General features: G+C 37.2%; 1 protein-coding gene across 8 annotated transcripts in view; it reads right to left on the bottom strand.

The window, feature by feature from the left end:
* LOC129745086 (complexin) overlaps positions 1 to 26,635 on the bottom strand; it is a 276,770-nt gene that overhangs the window by 79,576 nt on the left and 170,559 nt on the right. For 4 of the 8 annotated variants that reach the window (XM_055737924.1, XM_055737931.1, XM_055737954.1 and 1 more), the window contains exon 2: positions 20,393 to 20,404. The exons of the other annotated variants lie outside the window; for them this stretch is intronic. In XM_055737924.1, coding sequence (XP_055593899.1) covers positions 20,393 to 20,404 — 12 coding nt within the window. The remainder of the gene's footprint in view (positions 1 to 20,392; positions 20,405 to 26,635) is intronic. 8 annotated transcript variants of the gene reach the window in all.

The following is a 26,635-nucleotide window of genomic DNA, read 5'->3' as shown; positions in this document are numbered from 1 at the left end:
ATGAAAAAAATTACAAAATTAACAAAATTGGCAAAATTGGCAAAATCGACAAAATTGGCAAAATTTTATTGACAAAACTGACAAATTGACAAAATTGACAAAATTGACAAAATTGACAAAATTGAAAAAATTGACAAAATTGACAAAATTGACAAAATTGACAAAATTGACAAAATTGACAAAATTGACAAATTGACAAAATTGACAAAATTGACAAAAATTGACAAAATTGACAAAATTGACAAAATTGACAAAATTGACAAAATTGACAAAATTGACAAAATTGACAAAATTGACAAAATGACAAAATTGACAAAATTGACAAAATTGACAAAATTGACAAAATTGACAAAATTGACAAAATTGACAAAATTGACAAAATTGACAAAATTGACAAAATTGACAAAATTGACAAAATTGACAAAATTGACAAAATTGACAAAATTGACAAAATTGACAAAATTGACAAAATTGACAAAATTGACAAAATTGACAAAATTGACAAAATTGACAAAATTGACAAAATTGACAAAATTGACAAAATTGACAAAATTGACAAAATTGACAAAATTGACAAAATTGACAAAATTGACAAAATTGACAAAATTGACAAAATTGACAAAATTGACAAAATTGACAAAATTGACAAAATTGACAAAATTGACAAAATTGACAAAATTGACAAAATTGACAAAATTGACAAAATTGGTCAAAATTGACAAAATTGTCAAAATTGACAAAATTGACAAAATTGACAACATTGACAAAATTGACAAAATTGACAAAATTGACAAAATTGACAAAATTGACAATTGACAAATTGACAAAATTGACAAAATTGACAAAATTGACAAAATTGACAAATTGACAAAATTGACAAAATTGACAAATTGACAAAATTGACAAAATTGACAAAATTGACAAAATTGACAAAATTGACAAAATTGACAAAATTGACAAAATTGACAAAATGACAAATTGACAAAATTGACAAAATTGACAAAATTGACAAAATTGACAAAATTGACAAAATTGACAAAATTGACAAAATTGACAAATTGACAAAATTGACAAAATTGACAAAATTGACAAAATTGACAAAATTGACAAAATCGATAAAATCGATAAAATTGATAAAATTTATAATATGCATCAAATTTTTATTCTGTTCATTGTTTGAATATTTGAAGAATCGAAATTATCAAAAAATTTTAAAATTTAATCTAAGTTTCACCATTTTTTTTATCAAAAATGGTTAAATTATGTACAAGTTTTTTATTAGTTTACTCAAATTAACGAATTCTTAAAGGTTTTTGAAGTGCCTAAATTTGGTTTATTTAGACAACGTCAAGACTTTTTAATCGACTGGGAGCATCATTGAACAAGTTTTTGAATTTCAATGACGTCAAATGTTCGTTGATTCGGTATCAAAAATTAGTATCTACCACGAAAGCATCGACTTTGAATTAATAGCACCCAATTTCAGACTTAGGCTTTCCTTCCGAGTGATTGGCAATAATTTATTCCTTCTCGCGCATACCGTATCGATTCCATAACAATTTACGTGCACCTCAATGCTCGTTGGGTTTGATTCTTTGCGAAAACTTTAGCAGTGAATGAGTGGAAAAAACTCCAGTTTAGGGAGTGTAGCTGAATGTGGTCACGATTTTGTCGTGGGAGGTTCGGGAAGTAAACCTAAATCCATATCTGCCAAAGAGTGTGTAATTCATCGGCCGGAAACCGACAGCCGAGGGTTCAATCATCTCAAAGCTCCGACAAATTTTCGCACCGCTTCTTAGCATGTTTTCTATCTTTCAACCGTGAAATGCGTGCGATGAAGATTTGTTTCTTATTTCTTTCTTCCATGAAAGACTGACTGCGCTGCGTACAAGAAAGTTGAATGTTAGCGCGAGGGTAAGGGGGGATGAATGCCCAACCAATCATCGGAATGCTAATCCGGTTGATCGGGATTTTCCTGCCTCTGCTGTTCACACAGCAGGTGGATTCGACAGAGACAAGACGGACGAACGGGGAAAAAGGTACCTTCCCCGAAATTCGCTTCGAAGTTTAGTAGCTTCCACCTGGAGGATTTCAGGAAAAGGATCCTCGAGCTTCGGTGTGTGTTTGGTTTTTTTTTCTACATGAATTCTTACACACACGAACACGAACGTATTTATTTTGTACAGCAGCAAAGTAATTCCAACTGAGAGCCGACTCGTTAGGATCAATCAAGATTGATTTGATTCCGGTCGGGCGGACTTGCCTCGTCTTTGCCTAACTTGGCTTGGCTTCCTGGCGCGTTCGTTCACATTCACGGGGTATTATCTCTGCGTTTGAGCATTATTTGATCGAATAAATTCATTTCGATGATTTGCTGGCATCTACGTTCCCAGGACATCTAGGGGTGTCAGTTGGAGTCGAAAGTTGATCAATTGCAAACGCTCTGCAGGATACTTTGTATGATTTGATGATTTAACGTAGCTTGGATTCAAACTATAGAAAGAACAAATCATACCGAGACTCAATTTTCATATACTAAACGGCTTGATTACTTCATTACTCATCACGAAGTTGAGCTTTGGAATTAATGAAGAAATTTTTTGTTGAATATGAAAAAAACTGTATGCTTCATAAACAAGTGCTTTAAATGTATAGAAAAAAAGTTGTTCAGATAAACATGAACGCCAAGCCAAATCACCTACGGTTAGAATTCCGATTTCCAAAAGAGATGAATGGTCAAGAAAATGAAATTTATTACCGTTAGAGAATTTATGAGTTTTGTTATCACTAATTGGGATCGTTGCTCAAGCGGGAAAATCCAACAGGGAAACTACAATCGCTCCCGGAAGACCATTCCCAAATCTTGCGGCTGTGATGCTAGAATGTTGTGCTTATGCTAGCCATATTCAGATCCTGGACCTGCTTCTCGTAATCTTCCAGCCGATCCATGCGGGTGGCTTCGAGTTCCGGTAAATCCAATCACCTCGGAGCACCCGGGTTGGCATTTAATCTAATCGAAAAGCATACTTTTCATTAATCTTCCATCTGCTCTCATTAGTTTGCGAAACGTCGTCGTCGTCGGCGTGAGATGTCGGATTCTCTACTCGGAAGACTTGCCCCCATCTGAAGTACCTTTCTCTCTCTATCTCTGTCTGCTGGAAGGGGTTGATAAATGATCTCCGGCATCACACGGCAGCTATCTCAGAGCCTAGACTTTCACAGTCACAGTGTAGGAGTACCTAAGTAGATTGGTCTGGAAAACAACCATTCAAATACTCCCACATAAACTCATTCCTACACACCTTTTACTGAGACAAATATTCGAAAGGAAACCGGATAAACCCGGATGTAGATGATGATGATGATGATGACGATGGCACTGATGCTGATCATCAACGAAACCTATGTAGCTAGACAATGGACCATCGTCCAAGACTAGTCGGTTGTCGGTTGGTCGGCAGGCCGGAAATTCGTTCGGTAAACTGGCAAGATAATTGAAACTGAATGTAATTTATTTCATTAAGTTGTCATTTACACCAAACTGGCTGAGAAGAACTCACCTTTTGCCAGCACCAGAACAGAACAAAATGCTGGCTCCTGGCGGGTGTTTTCGAAAACTGGTGGAGGGGTTCGAATAAATTACTGGAGATAACATTCTTAAGCACATGAATTTGTCAACTTTACAAGCATCATCATAACATGCTGAAATCTGATTAAATCGGTCGATTGAAGGATCCAGTGGAAAATTTGCATGTCAAGCAGATTGAGATGAATGGTACGAATCGGCTTTGTATGAATTAGCCTCTGCCATATAGAAACAGAAATATAGATGAATTTTATAAAAAATCTACTTAACCAGATTTTGGGAAATGACAGAATTGAATCGATATTTTCTCATTCCCATACAATTTTTGAATATTGGATACAATTGAAAAAATTTTAAAAATCTCAAAAATTTAAATATAATAATCTAAATTGTCATTTTTTCAATTTTTGTCAAAATTGTTAATTTGTAAGTTTTGACAATTTGACAATTTTGACAATTTTGACAATTTTGACAATTTTGACAATTTTGACCATTTTGACAATTTTGACAATTTTGACAATTTTGACAATTTTTGACAATTTTGACAATTTTGACAATTTTGACAATTTTGACAATTTGGACAATTTGGACAATTTTGACAATTTGACAATTTTGACAATTTTGACAATTTTGACAATTTTGACAATTTTGACAATTTTGACAATTTTGACAAATTTTGACAATTTTGACAATTTTGACAATTTTGACAATTTTGACAATTTTGACAATTTTGACACTTTTGACAATTTTGATAATTTTGACAATTTTGATAATTTTGACAATTTTGACAATTTTGACAATTTTGAAAATTTTGAAAATTTTGAAAATTTTGAAAATTTTGACAATTTTGACAATTTTGACAATTTTGACAATTTTGAAAAGTTTGAAAATTTTGACAATTTTGACAATTTTGACAATTTTGACAATTTTGACAATTTTGACAATTTTGACAATTTTGACAATTTGACAATTTTGACAATTTGACAATTTGACAATTTTGACAATTTTGACAATTTTGACAATTTTGACAATTTTGACAATTTTGACAATTTTGACAATTTTGACAATTTTGACAATTTTGACAATTTGGACAATTTGGACAATTTTGACAATTTTGACAATTTTGACAATTTTGACAATTTTGACAATTTTGACAATTTTGACAATTTGACAATTTTGACAATTTTGACAATTTGACAATTTTGACAATTTTGACAATTTTGACAATTTTGACAATTTTGACAATTTTGACAATTTTGACACTTTTGACAATTTTGATAATTTTGACAATTTTGATAATTTGACAATTTTGACAATTTTGACAATTTTGACAATTTTGAAAATTTTGAAAATTTTGAAAATTTTGAAAATTTTGACAATTTTGACAATTTTGACAATTTTGACAATTTTGACAATTTTGAAAAATTTTGACAATTTTGACAATTTTGACAATTTTGACAATTTTGACAATTTTGACAATTTTGACAATTTTGACAATTTTGACAATTTTGTCAATTTTGACAATTTTGACAATTTTGACAATTTTGACAATTTGACAATTTTGACAATTTTGACAATTTTGACAATTTTGACAATTTTGACAATTTTGACAATTTTGACAATTTTGACAATTTTGACAATTTTGACAATTTTGACAATTTTGACAATTTTGACAATTTTGACAATTTCGACAATTTCGACAATTTTGACAATTTTGACAATTTTGACAATTTTGACAATTTTGACAATTTTGACAATTTGACAATTTTGACAATTTTGACAATTTTGACAATTTTGACAATTTTGACAATTTGACAATTTTGACAATTTTGACAATTTTGACAATTTTGACAATTTTGACAATTTTGACAATTTTGACAATTTTGACATTTTGACAATTTTGACAATTTTGACAATTTTGACAATTTTGACAATTTTGACAATTTTGACAATTTTGACAATTTTGACAATTTTGACAATTTTGACAATTTTGACAATTTTGACAATTTTGACAATTTTGACAATTTTGACAATTTTGACAATTTTGACAATTTTGACAATTTTGACAATTTTGACAATTTTGACAATTTTGACAATTTTGACAATTTTGACAATTTTGACAATTTTGACAATTTTGACAATTTTGATAATTTTGACAATTTTGACAATTTTGACAATTTTGACAATTTTGACAATTTTGACAATTTCGACAATTGTGACAATTTTGACAATTTTGACAATTTTGACAATTTTGACAATTTTGACAATTTTTGACAATTTTGACAATTTTGACAATTTTGACAATTTTGACAATTTTGACAATTTTGACAATTTTGACAATTTTGACAATTTTGACAATTTTGACAATTTTGACAATTTTGACAATTTTGACAATTTTGACAATTTTGACAATTTTGACAATTTTGACAATTTTGACAATTTTGACAATTTTGACAATTTTGACAATTTTGACAATTTTGACAATTTTGACAATTTTGACAATTTTGACAATTTTGACAATTTTGACAATTTTGACAATTTTGACAATTTTGACAATTTTGACAATTTTGACAATTTTGTACAATTTTGACAATTTTGACAATTTGACAATTTTGACAATTTGACAATTTCGACAATTGTGACAATTTTGACAATTTTGACAATTTTGACAATTTTGACAATTTTGACAATTTTTGACAATTTTGACAATTTTGACAATTTTGACAATTTTGACAATTTTGACAATTTTGACAATTTTGACAATTTTGACAATTTTGACAATTTTGACAATTTTGACAATTTTGACAATTTTGACAATTTTGACAATTTTGACAATTTTGACAATTTTGACAATTTTGACAATTTTGACAATTTTGACAATTTTGACAATTTTGGAAGTTTTGAACTGTTTGTTCCCAAAGCCTAGAAGTTTGATTTGAAATCTTACTAAGGGCATACTTAGGTGCTTTAAGCGAAAAGAGTAGATTAACATTTCATGACATAATTTTGACAAAACATCAAAACTAATGAGAATTCATTGAATGCGGATCCACTTCTAAGCACAAACACTTCTAAGCATGTCGCTCTGCTTCTAGTCTAAACATATGCAAATTGACATTTCGACTAAACTTAGTAAGAATTACAATCTGCATACATTTTTGTTTCTTCCGATGACGCACCTCATCAAAATTCAAGCAATGAGGCCATAGGATGACGTTATTCGTTTGACGGGGAGAGTTATTCGCCGCTCTAAGGCTCTTGGAGAAAGAAAAATTCCTAATAAAATAACAAGCCCTGATGGTTTCAAAGTTTCCACAATCCAGCGGGGTCCTGCCTGGGTTTGCGGGGTCGTTGGTGGTAAAGCTGCAGAGAGTCCTCCACCAGCGGGCGGTGGTGACACAGGGAATAAACACACTCAAACGAACCATAATTTCCATCCGGGAATAATTTCGGAAACCTCCTGCCTAGAGCCTGACTTTTGGCTGGCTCGTGGAACTTGGAATGTCGCCTTCCCCGAGGCCCAGAAAATTGTCTGAGGTAAGATGGAAGTGGGCTGGCTGAAGACTGAGAAAACAGAAAACCGAAAAACCATCCGGGGCAGATCCGTTGACGACATTTTTGAGGGATCGCGTTCCAGCCCGGAGGGACGACCTCATCATCGGATTCCAAACCGCCATCCACTGCCTGCCGGAATGCCAACTTTCATTTGAATAATTTAATTTTTATTTTCGCCCTCTGCTCTCGTTTTTCATCTACGTACACGCGCAGCAACAGAAATGGACGGCCCCCCAAGTGAAGTAATGAAGAAGTGATATCTTATTTTCATTTTCATGAAACTTGGCCCGAACTCTGACTCTGGCTCTTTGTGTGTCTCTGTCTCTGTCTCTGAGATGGTTTGTTCCATCGAGGTCAGCTCAGTGATGAACATACTTTTCAACTTGCCTCCCGGGGTGAAAATGTAATAAATTCCGGAATCCATTTCTCGGTGCAGTTGTTTTTTGTTTCTCGTTGAAAAGTGCAAAGTTCTACGGGAACTTAATACTATTTAAAACAATTTAGGCATAAAAATCCCCTTTTGAAAATGGAAAGAATAGTTGCTGAAAATTGAGGATTCGTGAAAAAAAACGTTGAATTAAATTTTCCCAAAGCTAGGTATAGTTTTAGAGTTTTTGCCTCTACATAATTGAATTTTTTTTTCTTAACTAACTGAAAGACGGGATATATTTGGTCTCTGACTTTGTACTGTTTTGTAAAACTTCACTCGGATTTAAAGTTGCAAAATCAGTTTCTTACACGGCGACCGTTAGAAAAAAAAAGTTTCTTGACGTTAAGAAACTTATTGAATCATTTATAACGGTCGCCATGTAAGAAACATTTGCTCATCGATTTTCAATCAGTCCCTGTTAAGAATATTGATTAATGTTTTTAACAGAGAATAATGCATCATAAATGTACTATTTCGCTCAGGCCGATCACTTGATCTTTTGAAAGCAAAATTGGTCATTCGTTTGAAACAAATTCCTACAGTTGTTGTCTTTCAACAAATGATTTTTAACAATTTTTGTTATAAACAACACCATTATTGATTCAAGTGAAAAAAAATAAGACGACCATTCCGTGCACTTTCAGTAACAGCAGCAGCACCTAATAGAAGATACACACAAACAACACACAATCACGGACGCTTTCCAGTCGGGTTCGAGAGTTTGCTGCAAAACATCGCTGAACCAATGGCTGATGTGGGATGCTTATCATCACAAGACTGTTGTGTGATTCTCGGATTTTCGATGTGGGAGAAAAATCTCAAACTGTGAAATCTGTCCCAACCAACCTTATGGGATTTTCCATTTTAACCCCCCCATTGGTCCTTCTCGATGAAGTTTCTGTTTGTGGTTCGAGTACAAAAGTCCGAGAGAAAAAGTTCACAAAGCCAATATCTAAACGTTAGGGAGGAGCTCTGCTGCTTTTCGTTATCGACAGGGAGGGACTGGAACCGGGTAATGTTCCCGATGCTCCTTTGGGGTCAAAGTGTACATTTTCATTTTTATTATCACATGCTACTTGCAAAGCTGTTTTGGTTTGTGGTACAATGTTTGCGAGTGGAAGGGCAGGGAAAATCTCCCGGTTGGATCCTATAATAACGATTATGACGAGCGAGACGTCCGTCGTTGTTGTTGACGTTGATGATGACGGTCCGCCGGGGCTGGTCTCATCGAAAAATAGTCTCAGTGTTATCGGAACCGAGCTGTGTGGCATCGCAGAGAAGGCTTCTTGATCTGCTCGAGATTCAATTTTCCAGCCCAGCTGCGATGTGGGTTGCTCCAAAGCTCATAATAATCGTGAAGCAGGGAGATGCCCATAATCGATGAACTGTGACTTCGAATGAAGATGAGGGCCGTTTTGCAAATCAGCCAATCTTTCCGGCAGACCAAAGTCGAAGGCCGTTGATTTTAATTGGATCAACTGCTCCTCCCCATTTCCGAAAAATAAAAGATTATGGGGTACCGATAGGCCCTGGGCTTGGAGTGAATAATGAGTCGGCCGCTTTGAAGCAAATCCTGATTGGAAGTCCGCCGTTCGCTGATGGGATCCATGAACTAGGATCGAATTGCGCAATAAATTTCCTCACTCCAAAGAATAGCGCCGGCTGACGGCTACTGATAAAAACAGTGGCTCTATCGACATCGAATGACCAGGCCAGGGCCCAAATGGTTTCGCCTTTCTTCCCGCTCTGGTGAATTAATATTTGATGAAGCAGTTCAAAAAGCTCGTTTTTGGTACTCTTTGAGATTTCCTCAATAATGAACTGATAAAACGCGTAATTCCCTTTCATTACTGTGGCAGTAACGCTCATCAAGAACGCGCTCGAAATGATTACGTTTCATTAAAGTTTAATGTCGCAAGCCATTCCATTTTCATTGCAATTAACTAACAGCCGCTCTCTCGACGCCATTTACTAGCAGGCGACTCCGATTTCAGAAAATGCACCTCTATCCTGGTGGCGTGCAAACTGCTTGAATATTTAATAGACCATCGTCTGCCCGTCACTCGTCTTGGGGGGTATTGCATAATCCAAAACAAAAATCGGAAAGCCAAGCAGCGGTTTCATCGGAATTTTCCACGAACATTCTTGGAAAAGAGCATCTCGGGGTCTGGCACGATGAAAACTTTCCAGCCACAAAGCTCGAATCGATCGATTGGTTTTCTCTGTTTTTCAATCATTTCGAATCCGTCGGAATTCAAAACTTCCCACACCTCCACGGAACGGTGGCAACCGTTCTCCGAAATCGTGGAAAGACGGCAGTCATCCGAACCAAGTAAATGAATAATTTCTGACACTCGGACGAGCGACGCCTCCTGAAGACTGTGATTGGCACCGCGCTGACCGACAGATTCGGACCCCGGACTGACTGACGCTTTCCTCTTCCGGTTGGTCTGTCGATTTGTGTGTCGGTCGTGCCAAAATGTAAACCAAACGGAACGGCGAGGAGGAAAATCGATTTTTCCATCAATTCAGCGGCTCATCATTGATGAATTTGAACTTTGGTAACCATCGATGGTCTAAAAGCGTGCAATGCGCGCGTTCGATTTGAGTTGATTGTGCACTTACTTAACTTACTTAATGATCCCGCGCCGATCCTCCGGTGCATAGGGCCGTGGTAAAAGACCTCCACTGTTGACGATCCGGAGCCAGCGTCTTCACCTGGTCCCAGTCAAGATTCTCGTCGACAGTTCGGATTTCAGCGGCTAGGCTTCGCCGCCACGAGTTTCTGGGCCTGCCTCTTCTTCGATGACCTTCTGGATTCCAGTCAAGCGCCTCTCTGCAAATCTCGTTTTCATCTTTTCGCAGCGTGTGCCCAATCCATCTCCACTTACGTTCCCGAATCTCGATTTCTAGCGCCCTTTGATGACACCGGCGATGTAGTTCCTCATTCGAGATCCAGTTGCCAGGCCACCAAGCGCGGATGATGTTCCGCAGGCAGCGGTTTACAAATACTTGCAGTTTTCGCGTCGTCACCGCATATGTGCACCAAGTTTCGCACCCGTACAGCAATACGGATTTGACGTTTGAGTTGAAGATTCGGACTTTTGTTCGTAGAGAGATCTGGCGTGACCGCCAGATGTTTCGGAGACTCGCAAACGCAAATCGGGCCTTTCTGATCCGGGTTTCGATGTCTTTCCTGGTACCACCATCAGACGTAATCTGGCTACCAAGATACTGGAAGCACTCCACTTTCTCAACTTGTTGCCCAGCTACCATGAAACTGGAGGGATTTCCTGTGTTGATTTCCATCGACTTGGTCTTTCCGACATTGACTTTGAGACCTGCTGCCTTGGAGCTTTCGGTGAGGTCGTCGAGTTTGCTCTGCATGTCCGGTTGTGTTTGGGCGAGCAAAACAATATCGTCAGCCAGGTCAAGGTCGTTCAGTTGCTCCATTGTTAAAGGATTCCACGGCAATCCTCGATTCGGTGCACAGTCGATCGATCCAGTCAGAATCTCATCCATCACGATGAGGAAAAGTAGCGGTGATAAGATACATCCTTGTCTCACTCCAGCAGTTACCGGGATTGGTTCGGACAAGACACCATCGTGCAAGACCTTGCACGAAAATGCCTCGTATTGTGCTTCGATGAGATGGACTAGTTTCTCTGGGACTCCTCGTCGCCTTAGAGCCGCCCAGATGTTTTCATGATTAAGTCGGTCGAATGCTTTTTCGAAATCAACGAACACCAGCAGAAGAGAGTCCTGGAATTCGTTGATTTGTTCCAGTATTATTCGTAGCGTTGTGATGTGGTCCACACATGATCGTCCGGATCGGAATCCAGCTTGTTGCCGTCGGAGTGTAGCGTCGATTTTCTCCTGGATCCTGTTCAGGATCACTTTGCAGAGTACTTTGAGGGTTGTACAGATCAACGTTATGCCTCGCCAGTTACCGCACTCTGTCAGGTCTCCTTTCTTCGGGACCTTTACGAGGATACCCTGCATCCAGTCGGCCGGGAATGTTGCAGTATCCCAGATGTCAGCGAAAAGACGGTGCAACATTTGTGCTGACAGGGCAGGGTCGGCTTTCAGCATTTCAGCAGGGATGCAATCGATCCCAGGTGCTTTGTTGGATTTCATGTTTTTGATTGCCGCTTCTATTTCAGCCAGCGAGGGCGCTTCCGAGTTGACGCCATTTATGCGACTTACTGTTGGCGCTTCAAGCTGCGGGTTCTGTTGGCCATCGCTATTCGTGACTCGGAAGAGTTGTTCGAAGTGCTCAGTCCATCGTTTGAGCTGATCTGTTCGATCGGTCAATAACTGACCTGCTCGGTTTTTCAGCGGCATTCTTGCATTAGTCCTTGCACCACTGAGGCGGCGAGAAATGTCATAAAGTAATCGGATATCTCCATTGGCGGCGGCTCTTTCTCCCTCTTCGGCTAGGGAGTTTGTCCAGGCTCTCTTGTCTCGTCTACAAGCTCGTTTAACTGCCTTTTCCAGCTCCACATATCGTAAGCGGGCGGCTGCTTTGGCTGACCCGGTACATGCCTGCTCAATTCCGACTTTCGCCTTTCTCCGATCATCGACCATCCTCCAAGTTTCATCCGACATCCATTCACTTCTTCTTCCACAAACTTTACCGAGAGTACCATGGCTCGTCGTGATAAAGGCATTCTTGATTCCACACCACTGTTCTTCGACTGTTCCGTCTGTCGGCAGCTCCGAGGCTCGGGATTCTAGCTGTTCAACGTATGCCCTTTTCACCTCTGGATTCTCCAACCGGCGGACGTCGTATCGACACCCGACTTTCTCCTCGCGCCGTTGGACACGCGCAACTCTCAGTCGTATCTCGCCAAGGACGAGGTGATGGTCCGATGCAATGTCTGCGCTTCGCTTGTTGCGGACATCAAGAAGGCTCCTTCTCCATTTTCGGCTGATGCAGATGTGGTCAATTTGATTTTCTGTTCGGCCATCTCGGGATACCCAAGTGACCTTATGTGCTGGTCGATGGGGGAAGAGCGATCCACCGATCACCATGTTGTTATTGCCACAAAATTCTACAAACAGCTCTCCGTTTTCGCTCATCTGTCCTAGGCCATGGCGCCCCATGATGCGCTCAAGGTCTTGATTGTCGGAGCCAATCTTTGCGTTGAAGTCGCCCAAATGGATTTGAATGTCACCCTTCGGAATTCTCTCTACCACGCTGTTCAGTTGACTGTAAAACTGCTCTTTCTCCTGCAAATCGGCAACGTCAGTTGGCGCATAACACTGAACCATTGTAAGGTTTCTAACCCGTGTTCTAAATCTGGCTACGATTATTCTTTCGTTTATCGGTTCCCATCTAATGAGGGCCGCGTAGGCCTGCGGGCTTAACAGGAAACCAACTCCTCGTTCCCGAGTAGCATGTTCTCCTCGTATGCCAGAGTAAAGCAGGACTTGCCCGGATTGTGTCTTGTGTTCTCCAGTATTAGGCCAACGGACTTCGCTCAGTCCCAGAATTTCAAGCTTGAGGCGGCTAGCCTCTCTAGCAAGTTGTTCCAGTTTGCCTTGTTGGGCAAGGGTTAAAACATTCCAAGTTCCAATTCGTGTCCGTGTTTTCATGCTAAAAGTCGTCGCCAAAGTTCCAGATCGGTCATTTCTTTCGGATTCCGTAACAAGTTATGAATCGGGAGCAGTAGGTTGTTAGCCTAAAGTCCCTATCCCGCGATGGGGCTGCCATCTTGGACTTAGCTGGCGGGAGCCGCATTTCATAAATTCAGCCGCTTGCTGCAAGACAGACGCTGTTTGAGCCGCCCCTGACCTGGAGAACAGACGCTCGGTTGTTGTTGCACGCCGCCCCTGACCTGGGGAACAGACGCGTGCGGCCACCTTCTCAGTCTGCATGCGACCAAAGCATCCACCGGGGTTGGGTACCCGATCTCCGCTTAGGTTACTCGCACCCCAGCCGGCACCGCGGGGAGGTAGAGATAGGAGTTGTGAATAAGAGGTGATATGACCACTATGGGGTCTCGTGTTGCACATTATCCACCGTTTACCAGCCAGCAAGTTGATTGTGCAGCGAAACGATTATTGATATACTGCAAAAGTGACGATAGATCCTGAATTCTGTCTGAATGGACGTCGTGTGAAATGCGTCATTCGCGCTTCTTAATTCAAATGCCACAAGGACAGTTACAAAAAAAAAATACATCATTGCTATCGTCCTCTAATTTGAATTTTTTAATACAAGTTATGTAACGATTCTTAAACAGACTGAAAACTGAAAATTCAAGAAATTTCAACTAATAGTATTGTAAATTTTGAAAATTTTGTAAATTTTGTAAACCTTGTAAATTTTGTAAATTTGTAAATTTGTAAATTTGTAAATTTGTAAATTTGTAAATTTGTAAATTTGTAAATTTTGTAAATTTTGTGAATTTTGACAATTTTGTAAAATGTCAAAAAAGAAAGAATTGACAAAATTGACAAAATTGACAAAATTGACAAAATTAACAAAATTGACAAAATTGACAAAATTGACAAAATTGACAAAATTGACAAAATTGACAAAATTGACAAAATTGTCAAAATTGTAAAAATTGTCAAAATTGTAAAAATTGTCAAAACTGTATTGTCAAAATTGTCTTGTCAAAATTGTCTAAGTTGTCAAAATTGACAAAAGTGACGTTATTGTTTAAATTGACAAAATTGACCAAACTGAATAAATTGACAAAATTGACAAAATTGACAAAATTTTTAAAATTGACAAAATTCATAAAATTGACAAAATTTTTAAAATTGACAAAATTGACAAAATTGACAAAATTGTCAAAATTGATAAAATTGACAAAATTGACAAAATTGACAAAATTGACAAAGTTGGCAAAATTGACAAAATTGACAAAATATTCAAATTTCTTAAAATAAGCAAAAGTGTTTATTTTGTCAAAATTTTTAACATTTTAAATTAGTCTAAATGTTCAATTTTTCAAAACTGTCAAAATGACGGTAAACCAGACCAAAAAACTTGTCACAAACGACATCGAAGGCATTTTCTCGAGATTTGCAAAGTCGTTGCCTTGATTTGGAATGCGGAATACTTGTTTCTTTCTATTTGCCATGTTGTGGATATGGTTTGGGTTTTTTTTCCCAAACTGTCCTGTTGCAAGTTGGTAGGTTCTTCAATTTCGAGTACCTAGAGTTGTCTTGGAAAGTGGCAGAAAAAATGTGGTCTAAGTAAGGGGGGATGAATTTTGAAAGTGAATAGTTCTCTAGAAAAACTGCTAGAAACTGGACCGAATGCGAAAGGGAGAAACTTTCAGCCCTGCAGTTGACATCTAGGATGAAGTTTTTCCAATTCAATGCTTGAGTTTTTTTTTAAATATAAAATAAAACTCTCAGGTTGAAATATCTCCTTTATTCGTCAAGGCGTGGTTCACCACCTCAAAAGTAAAGTGCGATTAACAGCCGCTTCAGTTTGATGGACAGTCCTCACTGAGCCGGAAGAATATACAACCGTACAACCCAACCCATCGCATCCATCGTAGACTCTTATCAGGACTCGGGAACAAAAACGGGCAGCGGCCTCCTCACATGCAACCAACCGGAAGTAATTTTGAGGATGGAATGGAAATTAGAAAACAAAGTAATTTTCATGTAATCAAGAAAAACATTTTACCGCCATTACCGTGCTCTGCCCTTCGGAGACGAGTCCCACTGTGGGTTGGAAGAAAAAAAGGGCAGAAAAAAGTCCGTTGTAGGTCGAAATCGCAACAGATCGACAGCAGACGATAACTATGGTTCCCGGGCAGATCTTCATCTCTAATGAATATTTCATGTCAAGCCTCAATCGATATCCTAATGTGCTGTTGATGTTTGATACTTTTGCCTTCATTGTAGTTCGTTCGATGTTGTTTGGGGTAAGTCACTTGTGCTTTTGCACCCGGGAATGGGGGGATGAATCTTGGTCGAAGAAGGAATCGACGAATCAAGTTTTAATGCTATGGTTTTCCCTTCTTTTGCCACATGACGGGAGATGCTGTGGATTTGACTGTGTGTCTGTGCCATGGTGTAATATCCGAGAGTGTCGGTTAGTTGGGATATGGATCCATTTTCTGGGAATGTGGGACATAAAGTTGGCTCCGTTTGTCACGACCGAGGACCGATGGCAGTCGCAGTAAAAAGAGAGACAATGATGTCTTCCGTACAGGGCCAAATGACTGGCTGGCTGACTGACTGACTGACTGCCTGACTAGTTTGTCGTTTGGTCGGATGAATGGATGCTAAATGGAATGAATGGTATGATTTTATTGCTTCTCACTTTGATTGGTTGAGGTTTGCGGGAAATGGCCTGACAGATGAAATTCCTTATGGACGTATGACTTTTGATGATAGTTGGTAGTAGAGATACTTGCATGGGGTTTTATGAAATTTTGCTGTGGTTTGTAATTTACTCCAGGCAGTTGGAAATTTGTCAGCCAGATTCAATCAATCGTACCGAAGCATTAACTTGATTACATTTCCATCAGCTGTCATCGATATGGATTTGCTATGTCATGCCCAACCAAAGTATTTCATTAGAGTGAGTGATTACAATGGGACATCTACAATTTAAACAGCTCATCAATGAATGAACTAAGCTGCGGAATCAATGCAGATCAGGGTGAGGTTTCGTTGTCGTATTTTGAAAAAAAAAAACAATTTAAAACAGATTCTCAGTAATATAATTTAAACTTCAAGCTAACGAATCGTAATGCTCGGTAAATAAAAATTTATGGTGTGTGATTAAGTTGTGGTGAACAACCTTCGAGGAATGTAATGCCTCGAAATAACAAGGCACGCATTCCGAGCTTTTACGAATTGCTGGATGTATTGCACAAATAAATGCTCGTACGTGACGAGATTCGTGTTAAGTATCAGAACCCCTGCTTATAACGCTTTCTCAATGGTTCTTCATTCCTCCTGCTCCCAAGAAGAGGGTAAAAATAACTCGCTCAAACTAGATTTGAATGACGAATGAAGGAATTTCTTTATAGGAAATTCTTCCGGAAGCCATGCGAATACCGCAACTTTTCCGGGCACAATTTAGCCGGGAAGAAAACTAACATGATGAAAGCCCAGTGAAGAGCGAGTCGTGCAAAAGACATTCATGGCACGTATCATCATCGTACCCTTTCTGAAACGGGTGCCCGACCCCAACAACATCAAGTTGAAGGTGAAGATTTGGCACTTGGCTCACTCATTCTCACGAGCGCCCTTTCTTCCCTGTGGCCTCTTCATCTAGCTAGAAAGACAGTTCTAGACAGCTGGGAAATAAACCGAAACCATCCATCGAGAATGGAAGGCAAGCTGGGCGGGTTGTTGCTCGCGATCCTCGAATACTTATCTCGGAATTCACGTGGCCATAAAAATTAATTGCTTTTTGATGTGCCCGGAAGGCAGCTCGGTGAGCATTCATCATCGTCGTCATCAACGGAGCCTTGTCTCAGTTGAAGGAAGTGTTAAAGGGGGAAAACGGCCTTTTAAATCTCAATAATTCAGTTTTTGATTTTAACAGAATGTTTGTGTTATTTTATTTTTAAATTAGGAAAAAACAACATTTTGGAAAGAAATTTCCAGAAAAGAAGCTTTAAAAAAGCGAAGGGCACTTTGCCCCAGTCTACCCTCTATTTAGGGGTCTGCTGCTCATTCATTTCCGTACGCGTTAACCTCACTTACCGAACTTATCATGTGGAGGTGCTTAGATATTCTGCCACCTTCTCGTCTACTTAGTTGATTTAGTTTGGCGAAATGTGCGGAACGCGATAACGTTTGGAGTTATACACCGAATGCGAAATACCGCCAGACATTCATCTACGAAACCATCCCATTCGAAAAGATGATTGACAGCTGAGTGCTTTATTGTTCACTAGAAATGACTCTAGCACTTGTTTGTGGTTAGAGTTTTGAGCTATTCGATTTCATTAAGTTAATTGAATGAAAAATCACCCATTTATCTTATATCCAATATCAGATGTGAAATTTTGAGGTTTTCTGAAATAATCCTCAATGTCATGTTTTTGTTAGGCTGGTTTTGAAAAAAAGTCATTTTTTATCAGGAAAAATCTATTCCAGAATTTCTGTTTTGAAAAAAATATCACCACTGCTCATGGATGAAATTTTCCACGGAAAAATCTAAATATCCAACGGAAGTTTCCTCGAACAAAATTTGAAGTGAGCAATTTTCTAATTTACATACAAAGTAGCTTGAAGCCCACTTGCGAAACTTTATACACCCACTAGGAAAACCTCACCAACAGCGGTGCCAGCAAAGTTAAATTGATTTATAAATTTTCATTGTAACAACACATCCACAGAGGGGCATTGCTAGTTGTCACGTACTCTCCGATCCATGCAGTTTCCAATTTAAATGGACTCACGTAAATGTGTCATCAACAACGCGTGCCACACCCATGAGCACATTCACGGGACAATTTGTGACACCCTCAACTTGGATTTCTGTTCTGTACCGGACCATATGTGGATTCCAGTCAGTCAGAGTCACTTTCCCGGAGAAAGTTGCCTCCATTCATCAGGCTGCCAAGCTTCGAAGTGGAGCGATGGGCGATGAGGAAATTAATAAAATTTGATTCATTAAATTGTGGTGATACGATCAATTTCGACAGCATAGCTAGTTGTGTTCAATTATATTATTTCGCTCGAATAGGAACAGGAAACGAATTGCGATGCTCAGCTAAAACCATCAATTTTCAGCAACAAAACCGAGCCATGGATGATGATGATGGTCTCATTATTGAGCTCAGTTACGAAATTTGATCGATTTCTCGGAAAACGATATGCGATGCGGCAAAACATTGTCACCAAGCCGCCGCCGTTCCATTCCATTGAATTAGGGCGGCCATAAAACATTTACATATTCGTACGCTTCTTGCAGTACGTCACTTTGCATTCATCCCCCCCTACTCGGAGGGGTTTTTATGTCCCGGGCAAATTGGCTTGGTAGCTGTTTCCTTGCTCCTTCATAGCATTATTCGGGAGAAACAAAACGTTACAAGAAGCAGGAAGTACAGATTCTTAATCCAATTTGCCATCAGTATGGTCAAAATGAAATAACGAGACCGATGTAATAAAATTTGTTGTTGGGAGGGGCGTCATAATTTTAGGCCTGTTATTTTTCTCGTTTTTGTTGAAGATGCTCTTGCTTTTTTTGGTTAAGAAGATCGTCCGTTTATCTTTTTTACTTATCATTTTATCATAAGATATTGTCGTTTGAAGAAGTTTTCTACATTTTTGACAATTTTGACAATTTTGACAATTTTGAAAATTTTGACAACTTTGACAATTTTGACAATTTTGACAATTTTGACCATTTTGACAATTTTGACAATTTTGACAATTTTGACAATTTTGACAATTTTGACAATTTTGACAATTTTGACAATTTTGACAATTTTGACAATTTTGACAATTTTGACAATTTTGACAATTTTGACAATTTTGACAATTTTGACAATTTTGACAATTTTGACAACTTTGACAATTTTGACAATTTTGACAATTTTGACAATTTTGACAATTTTGACAATTTTGACAATTTTGACAATTTTGACAATTTTGACAATTTTGACAATTTTGACAATTTTGACAATTTTGACAATTTTGACAATTTTGACAATTTTGACAATTTTGACAATTTTGACAATTTTGACAATTTTGACAATTTTGACAATTTTGACAATTTTGACAATTTTGACAATTTTGACAATTTTGACAATTTTGACAATTTTGACAATTTTGACAATTTTGACAATTTTGACAATTTTGACAATTTTGACAATTTTGACAATTTTGACAATTTTGACAATTTTGCCAATTTTGACAATTTTGACAATTTTGACAATTTTGACAATTTTGACAATTTTGACAATTTTGACAATTTTGACAATTTTGACAATTTTGACAATTTTGACAATTTTGACAATTTTGACAATTTTGACAATTTTGACAATTTTGACAATTTTGACAATTTTGACAATTTTGACAATTTTGACAAGTTAGACAATTTTGACAATTTTGACAATTTTGACAATTTTGACTATTTTGAGATTTCTGATTATTTTGACTATTCGACACAATTTCAACGAATTTAGTAGCGTTTTGAATTTTGAAAGTATTTTAATTCCATATAAATTCATGTTTGAAGGCTTTGGAACACTTTTCGAAATACCTTTGTTATCAATTTTGAAAGTTCACATAAATGTTAGATGGTTGGCTGATGATGTTGCTGTGTTTGTTGCTGTTTTGTTTTCACAATTGAAAATTAAACTTCTCTGGAAATAGTTTAAGTATGAAGGCTTAATTCTTGATTTTTATGAATTAATAATACAAAAAAAAAAACTGTTCTTAAAGTTACTCTCATAATTATTGAGAATGTTTTAAAACTGATAATGGAGCAGTGATTGTTTCGTTTAATGAAAATGACTCTGATTTTATGAAATGAATTCAAAAGTAGAGTACAATCTTCAAAGCTCCTCATTATTTTTTTACTTAATTTGAAATATGTCAAATTGGTGTTCAATTGTTGTTTTCATTTTTAGTCTTATGTGTCTCGTTTTTGAGGTTTTCAGTTGATTTTTTGTATTTATCACAGATAGAGGGTTGTTTTCCGGGAACAGAACTTCGAATAATTGTACCCTGCGAACGATTGTTTCTCCATTTTTTTTTCTTTGGTTCATCAATAGCTGACTTGTTCAGATTATTCATTTATCTTTTCGATTTGGAGAAACTCACGCGCCAGCAGATGATAGTACAACGTCCACGGGTGCTGAAAGAACGATTACACTTACCTCCGGCAGCTCCTAAAGAAATAAGGTTGAGAAAAATTGAAACGAAAAACACAAAATAAAACAAATAAAACATGGATTCAAGTGAATAGAAATAAAAAAATAATTTTGAATTGTGACAACAAAAGATTAAAATTACACGTTTAAACATTTATTTGAGAAAACACAAAACAAAAAATTGACAGAACAAAACATCAAACACAAAAAATGAAATCAAGATTACGTTCAGTTAAGGTGGAATCGACATCCAAAGAAAAAGAGTTTCGTGAGAGAAATCAAGGAAAATCAGTCACAGAAGACAGAAGTGAAAAGAAAGAAGGAGGGAAGAGAAGAGAAGAAGAGACCGTTAGTATTTGAAGATTTTTTTATGTTATTTGATTTTTTAATTTTTAATTTAATTCATGTCAAAACAGTAGAAGGAATGTGAATTCTAAGAATGCTTAAATATTTGTTAGCTAGTTGGCTTGGTAAATGTATGGGGTATTATTGTCTTTTTTTTTTCTTCTGGTTTCGTGTGTTGGCTAGCTAGCTAAGCGGTTTTTTTTGGTGGGAAGCAAATCATTTTGTGATGGACTGTGAGTTCGGCAGCGCATACGATGAATGTTTTCTGGGTGGTTTTTTTCTGGGGCTGGGACACTATTCTGTGTGTGGTGCATGTAAGGGGTTGATTCAATTTAGTGATGGTTCTTTCGATTGGGATGTGAATTAAAAATGAGCATGAGAGCAGCATTGAAAATATAGTTCAAAAGATTTTGTAGTTCGAGAGCAATCAGATGAAATTTTGAAATGAAAGGAGAGAGAAGATTTCACAGGCAAAGCTTGCGGATAATTGTTGCTATCTAATTGCTTGATCAAAACGAAAATGAATGAGAAATTTATTTAAAAAAAAGGATTGAAAAACGGGCAACTTGTTGTGGTGCGGCAAAAGTTTAAGCACTAGAGAGTAAAACAAACGAACACGAAACAATACAGGACTATCATATCTTACCTTGGATGCAAATTTAAAAGTACTCTTAGCAGGTTGTTTTAAAAATGAAATAATTAGCTTTGTTTACTTTTTACAGCTTGCAATAACCCCTGTCAAAAAGCTAAAAAAAATGCAACTACAGGTGAATGATGAATAAGATGTTCCCATGACGAAAAAGATTTTTTAACACCCAAAACTTACTGAAAATCTAATAAAAAATTTACCACCGTACATAATTGAACCAATTTTAGCAGTTTCAGAATAGGCAAATTTGTATACTGAGTTGAAAGCATAACTCCTTTTGAATTTAATCTACCTTTGGAAAACCGATTTGTTAACCTTTCGCCTGTTGTTGCGTAGAAGAGTTTGTCTGAAGTAAAACTTGTTTTTTTTTTCACCTTGACATTAATGAATGGTGCCGGCAAGTTTTCCTATTTATAGGTTCCCCACGACTTGACGACTTTTTTGGAGTAGAAACGTGTAGTTTGGTTGCTGACTGACTACAATGCTTGAAGAAAAACTTACAAGAAAGCAATTTAAGTTTCTCAACCGTTTTTCCTTGCTTTTTTTTCCAAAAGTAGGAACAAGTAAACTGACTTGAAAGTGGAAGGTTGGGAGGACCACTTTCACTTTGATTGGTTCGGATTTAGTCCTGTCGATGGAAAGACCCTACTGGAGTAGGGGGGGATGACAAGTACCAAGTACTCGTACGACAAAGACACGTCGAAGACGACGACGACGACGACAACATACACGCTTTCAGATCACTCAAGTGCTCCCTTCCTCGGCATCTTGGAAGGCAAAGTGAAGAAAAAAATCCGTTGCTTTATAGTTCACTTCCTTTATGCTGTCTATTATCGTTGCATTATTTGAGTATTTGATGCTAGCGACTGGGGGCGGATTGTGTGGGTACCAACTAGAAAGATTGGTTTCTTTCCATCGTGAAGACGTTGGTAAGGGGGGATGAAATCTAAAGAAATGCATTCACTTTTCAATTGCTCGGGTACTTTGGAATAACAGTTTCCTTTTTTTCTTCCTCGCCGCTTTTATTTCTCACAGATGGAGATGTGTTTGAGAAATGGGGCCGCAATTTTTATGCGACGATGTAAAGTGGATGCTGGCTCAATTGTGAGGGGTACACAAATGCAAAAAAAAAATCCCAAGAATCAGAAATGTCTCCCGTCACAGCCGAGAATTGATAGCGCTCTGATGATGTTTCACGCTAAAAGCTTTCCGCTGTTTGAAGGTTTTGTCGATGATTGTGAACCATTTTGCTCCCAGCGGAAACGGTACATATTGGCTTTTTACAACTTCCGATCGTTCTCGGTTGCCAGTCCCAGAAGACGGAAGCAACCTACAATCAATTAGCTTCAATTTCTGGTAAGTGGTGCTGCTGTCGTCGAGGAGAAACATCTTCCTTTTTTGTGTTCCCTACAGCTTTCTGCAGCCCAGAAAATTACGTAGGAAAAGGATGGATTTTCCAACCTCCCCCTCCCCTTTCTCGTAAATAGAAGCAAACTTCCGGCATCATCCAAACGGCTCCAGGCGTGAAAGCAAATTTTCTCTTAATTATTAAAATCAAAGTTGTCCCAAGATGAAGCTGCGACTGTTTCATCATTTCGAGAGCTCCTCGTTTTGCGTAGCGACTCAAAACGTCTCCGGTTGCAATGATTTAATTGAATTTTTATTACTGTAATTAAATTTTAGCCGCAGCATCCCACTTTCGAGAAATCTTACGAGTCGCAGCAAAAAGATGTCGGGTTTTCCCTCTCAAATGCTTTCGATTCGCTCGACGTGGCTTATGAAAACGTACTCCTGGAAATGAGCGCCTTAGTCAGTGCGAACTTTAATTGTCTGTGGCTAGTCACAGACAGGGGATAAAGATTCGCTTTGCTTGGAGCGACGAACAGAAAAAAAATCAATTTTCAGCTAAAAACAGGAATCGTCTCTCGAGTTCGGAAGCCCAACAACCGGGATCTCCTACAGAAAACCGAAGCTGAAGGCAGAGGAAGTAAATTAAAACAATGATTTTTTAATTACGAGATAAATGGGAAAACTTAAGTTTTTGCAACTGTTTCTTCGAGGTTCGAGGAAACCGGCAAGATGCTTTTCCAAGACAAGGTCCAGAAACTTGTTTGCCTCAGCAACGGAGCAGCGAAGCTCCTGCAAATCGAAATAATTTAAAACGAATGAGTTCGTTGATTGAAATCGGTTGTACAATTGCTGGCAATTGAATCTTCGTTTGATGAAATGATTTAAAATGAAAAAAAATAATCTAAAAACATGAATTGCAAACTATACATCTAGAATTCAAACTTGTTGTTGTGAATTTGGAAATAAGTTTAAGACATAGATAAGTTGGAATTTATGATGAAATTTTACTAAAACAAATAAGTTATGTTCGAAATTACAATTCCACTTCGCGTCTCTGCCTCCAGCCATAAACTCAATTCCTACTCTTCAGCCGTTCAGAAGGAGTGCAATCGGTTTGATTGTTTCATAAATCGATTATAGCTCCCGGGATGTATGAACTGCCGTATTTTACCAGCGAAAATGGATGGCCACTTGAGCCTCGGCCCGAGCCCGGCCAACATATTCCACAGTTTTTACGAGCACATCATTTTTTTTTCTCTTCTCAATCCTCCAAACGAGTCAACCTTTTGCCCCAGCCAGTACTCGATATTTTTACTTGAAGGATCGACGAATAAAAAAAAAACCTCGCAAAATCAATAATCCATCGAACTTTATCACCGCACAATTTTACCGTTAGTCCCTTCCGATATGCGCTGCTAATTCAATTCATCCCCCCTAACCCGATGGGGTTTAATTCTTTTTTATCAACCTAGCAGCTGCTGCTACGGCTCCATCTTTCGTGGGCACCCACTCAGCGATTGGAAAACGATGACCACGGATAAAGGCTTGTATCGAAATGTGCATAATCCGTCCCTCGACTTCCTGCCTTCGTCCCCTTTCCTTCACCGGAAGCATTCCGGACAGTAAATGGAAAAACTTTATCTATTTTCCCCCGGTTTATCCGCTCTTAAAAACCATCACTGGTAATCCCTACCCGGAAAAAATAAAAAAAAGCTCCCGAGACTCTTGTGTCAACTTTTTTCCACCCCTTCACAATTTGTTGTTGTTGTTGTCGTTGTCATCCGATGGACCGACCCGATCCCCTCCGTTGATGATGTTTGACACTTTCAATGGGTAAAGTTTGTGCTCTTGGACGAGGACGACGCTTTTCAATCATTGTTATTGATTGATTCCTCCAATCGAGGACCTCCCCTCTTCCTCCGATTGTGTTTTCCTATTATTTTCATTTACAGTTTTTCAAACAAACTTTAACTGATTGGAAAATATTAACAATGATAGGATGACTATGGTAGAATGGTAGTTTAAATTGAAAATAGAAGAACATTGAACAAAATTTTGAGTACAACTCTTAATTGTCAATCAGAATCGAAACTCTCAATTCTGAATTCTGCAAAGTGATTTCTGAATTGTGGATTTGTGATTCAGATTCAGATTCAGAATTCAGATTCAGAATTCAGATTCAGATTCAGAATTCAGATTCAGAATTCAGATTCAGAATTCAGATTCAGAATTCAGATTCAGAATTCAGATTCAGAATTCAGATTCAGAATTCAGATTCAGAATTCAGATTCAGAATTCAGATTCAGAATTCAGATTCAGAATTCAGATTCAGAATTCAGATTCAGAATTCAGATTCAGAATTCAGATTCAGAATTCAGATTCAGAATTTAGATTCAGAATTCAGATTCAGAATTCAGATTCAGAATTCAGATTCAGAATTCAGATTCAGAATTCAGATTCAGAATTCAGATTCAGAATTCAGATTCAGAATTCAGATTCAGAATTCAGATTCAGAATTCAGATTCAGAATTCAGATTCAGAATTCAGATTCAGAATTCAGATTCAGAATTCAGATTCAGAATTCAGATTCAGAATTCAGATTCAGAATTCAGATTCAGAATTCAGATTCAGAATTCAGATTCAGAATTCAGATTCAGAATTCAGATTCAGAATTCAGATTCAGAATTCAGATTCAGAATTCAGATTCAGAATTCAGATTCAGAATTCAGATTCAGAATTCAGATTCAGAATTCAGATTCAGAATTCAGATTCAGAATTCAGATTCAGAATTCAGATTCAGAATTCAGATTCAGAATTCAGATTCAGAATTTAGATTCAGAATTCAGATTCAGAATTCAGATTCAGAATTCAGATTCAGAATTCAGATTCAGAATTCAGATTCAGAATTCAGATTCAGAATTCAGATTCAGAATTCAGATTCAGAATTCAGATTCAGAATTCAGATTCAGAATTCAGATTCAGAATTCAGATTCAGAATTCAGATTCAGAATTCAGATTCAGAATTCAGATTCAGAATTCAGATTCAGAATTCAGATTCAGAATTCAGATTCAGAATTCAGATTCAGAATTCAGATTCAGAATTCAGATTCAGAATTCAGATTCAGAATTCAGATTCAGAATTTAGATTCAGAATTCAGATTCAGAATTCAGATTCAGAATTCAGATTCAGAATTCAGATTCAGAATTCAGATTCAGAATTCAGATTCAGAATTCAGATTCAGAATTCAGATTCAGAATTCAGATTCAGAATTCAGATTCAGAATTCAGATTCAGAATTCAGATTCAGAATTCAGATTCAGAATTCAGATTCAGAATTCAGATTCAGAATTCAGATTCAGAATTCAGATTCAGAATTCAGATTCAGAATTCAGATTCAGAATTCAGATTCAGAATTCAGATTCAGATTCAGAATTCAGATTCAGAATTCAGATTCAGAATTCAGATTCAGAATTCAGATTCAGAATTCAGATTCAGAATTCAGATTCAGAATTCAGATTCAGAATTCAGATTCAGAATTCAGATTCAGAATTCAGATCCAGAATCTGAGTTCTAAATCTGAATTCTGAATCTGAATTCTGAATCTGAATTCTGAATCTGAATTCTGAATCTGAATTCTGAATCTGAATTCTGAATCTGAATTCTGAATCTGAATTCTGAATCTGAATTCTGAATCTGAATTCTGAATCTGAATTCTGAATCTGAATTCTGAATCTGAATTCTGAATCTGAATTCTGAATCTGAATTCTGAATCTGAATTCTGAATCTGAATTCTGAATCTGAATTCTGAATCTGAATTCTGAATCTGAATTCTGAATCTGAATTCTGAATCTGAATTCTGAATCTGAATTCTGAATCTGAATTCTGAATCTGAATTCTGAATCTGA

This window comes from Uranotaenia lowii, chromosome 1 (genome assembly GCF_029784155.1).
Source record: "Uranotaenia lowii strain MFRU-FL chromosome 1, ASM2978415v1, whole genome shotgun sequence".
Classification (NCBI taxonomy): domain Eukaryota; kingdom Metazoa; phylum Arthropoda; class Insecta; order Diptera; family Culicidae; genus Uranotaenia; species Uranotaenia lowii.
Note: the sequence above shows the minus strand (reverse complement) of the source record. Positions and strands in the feature narration are given on the sequence as shown.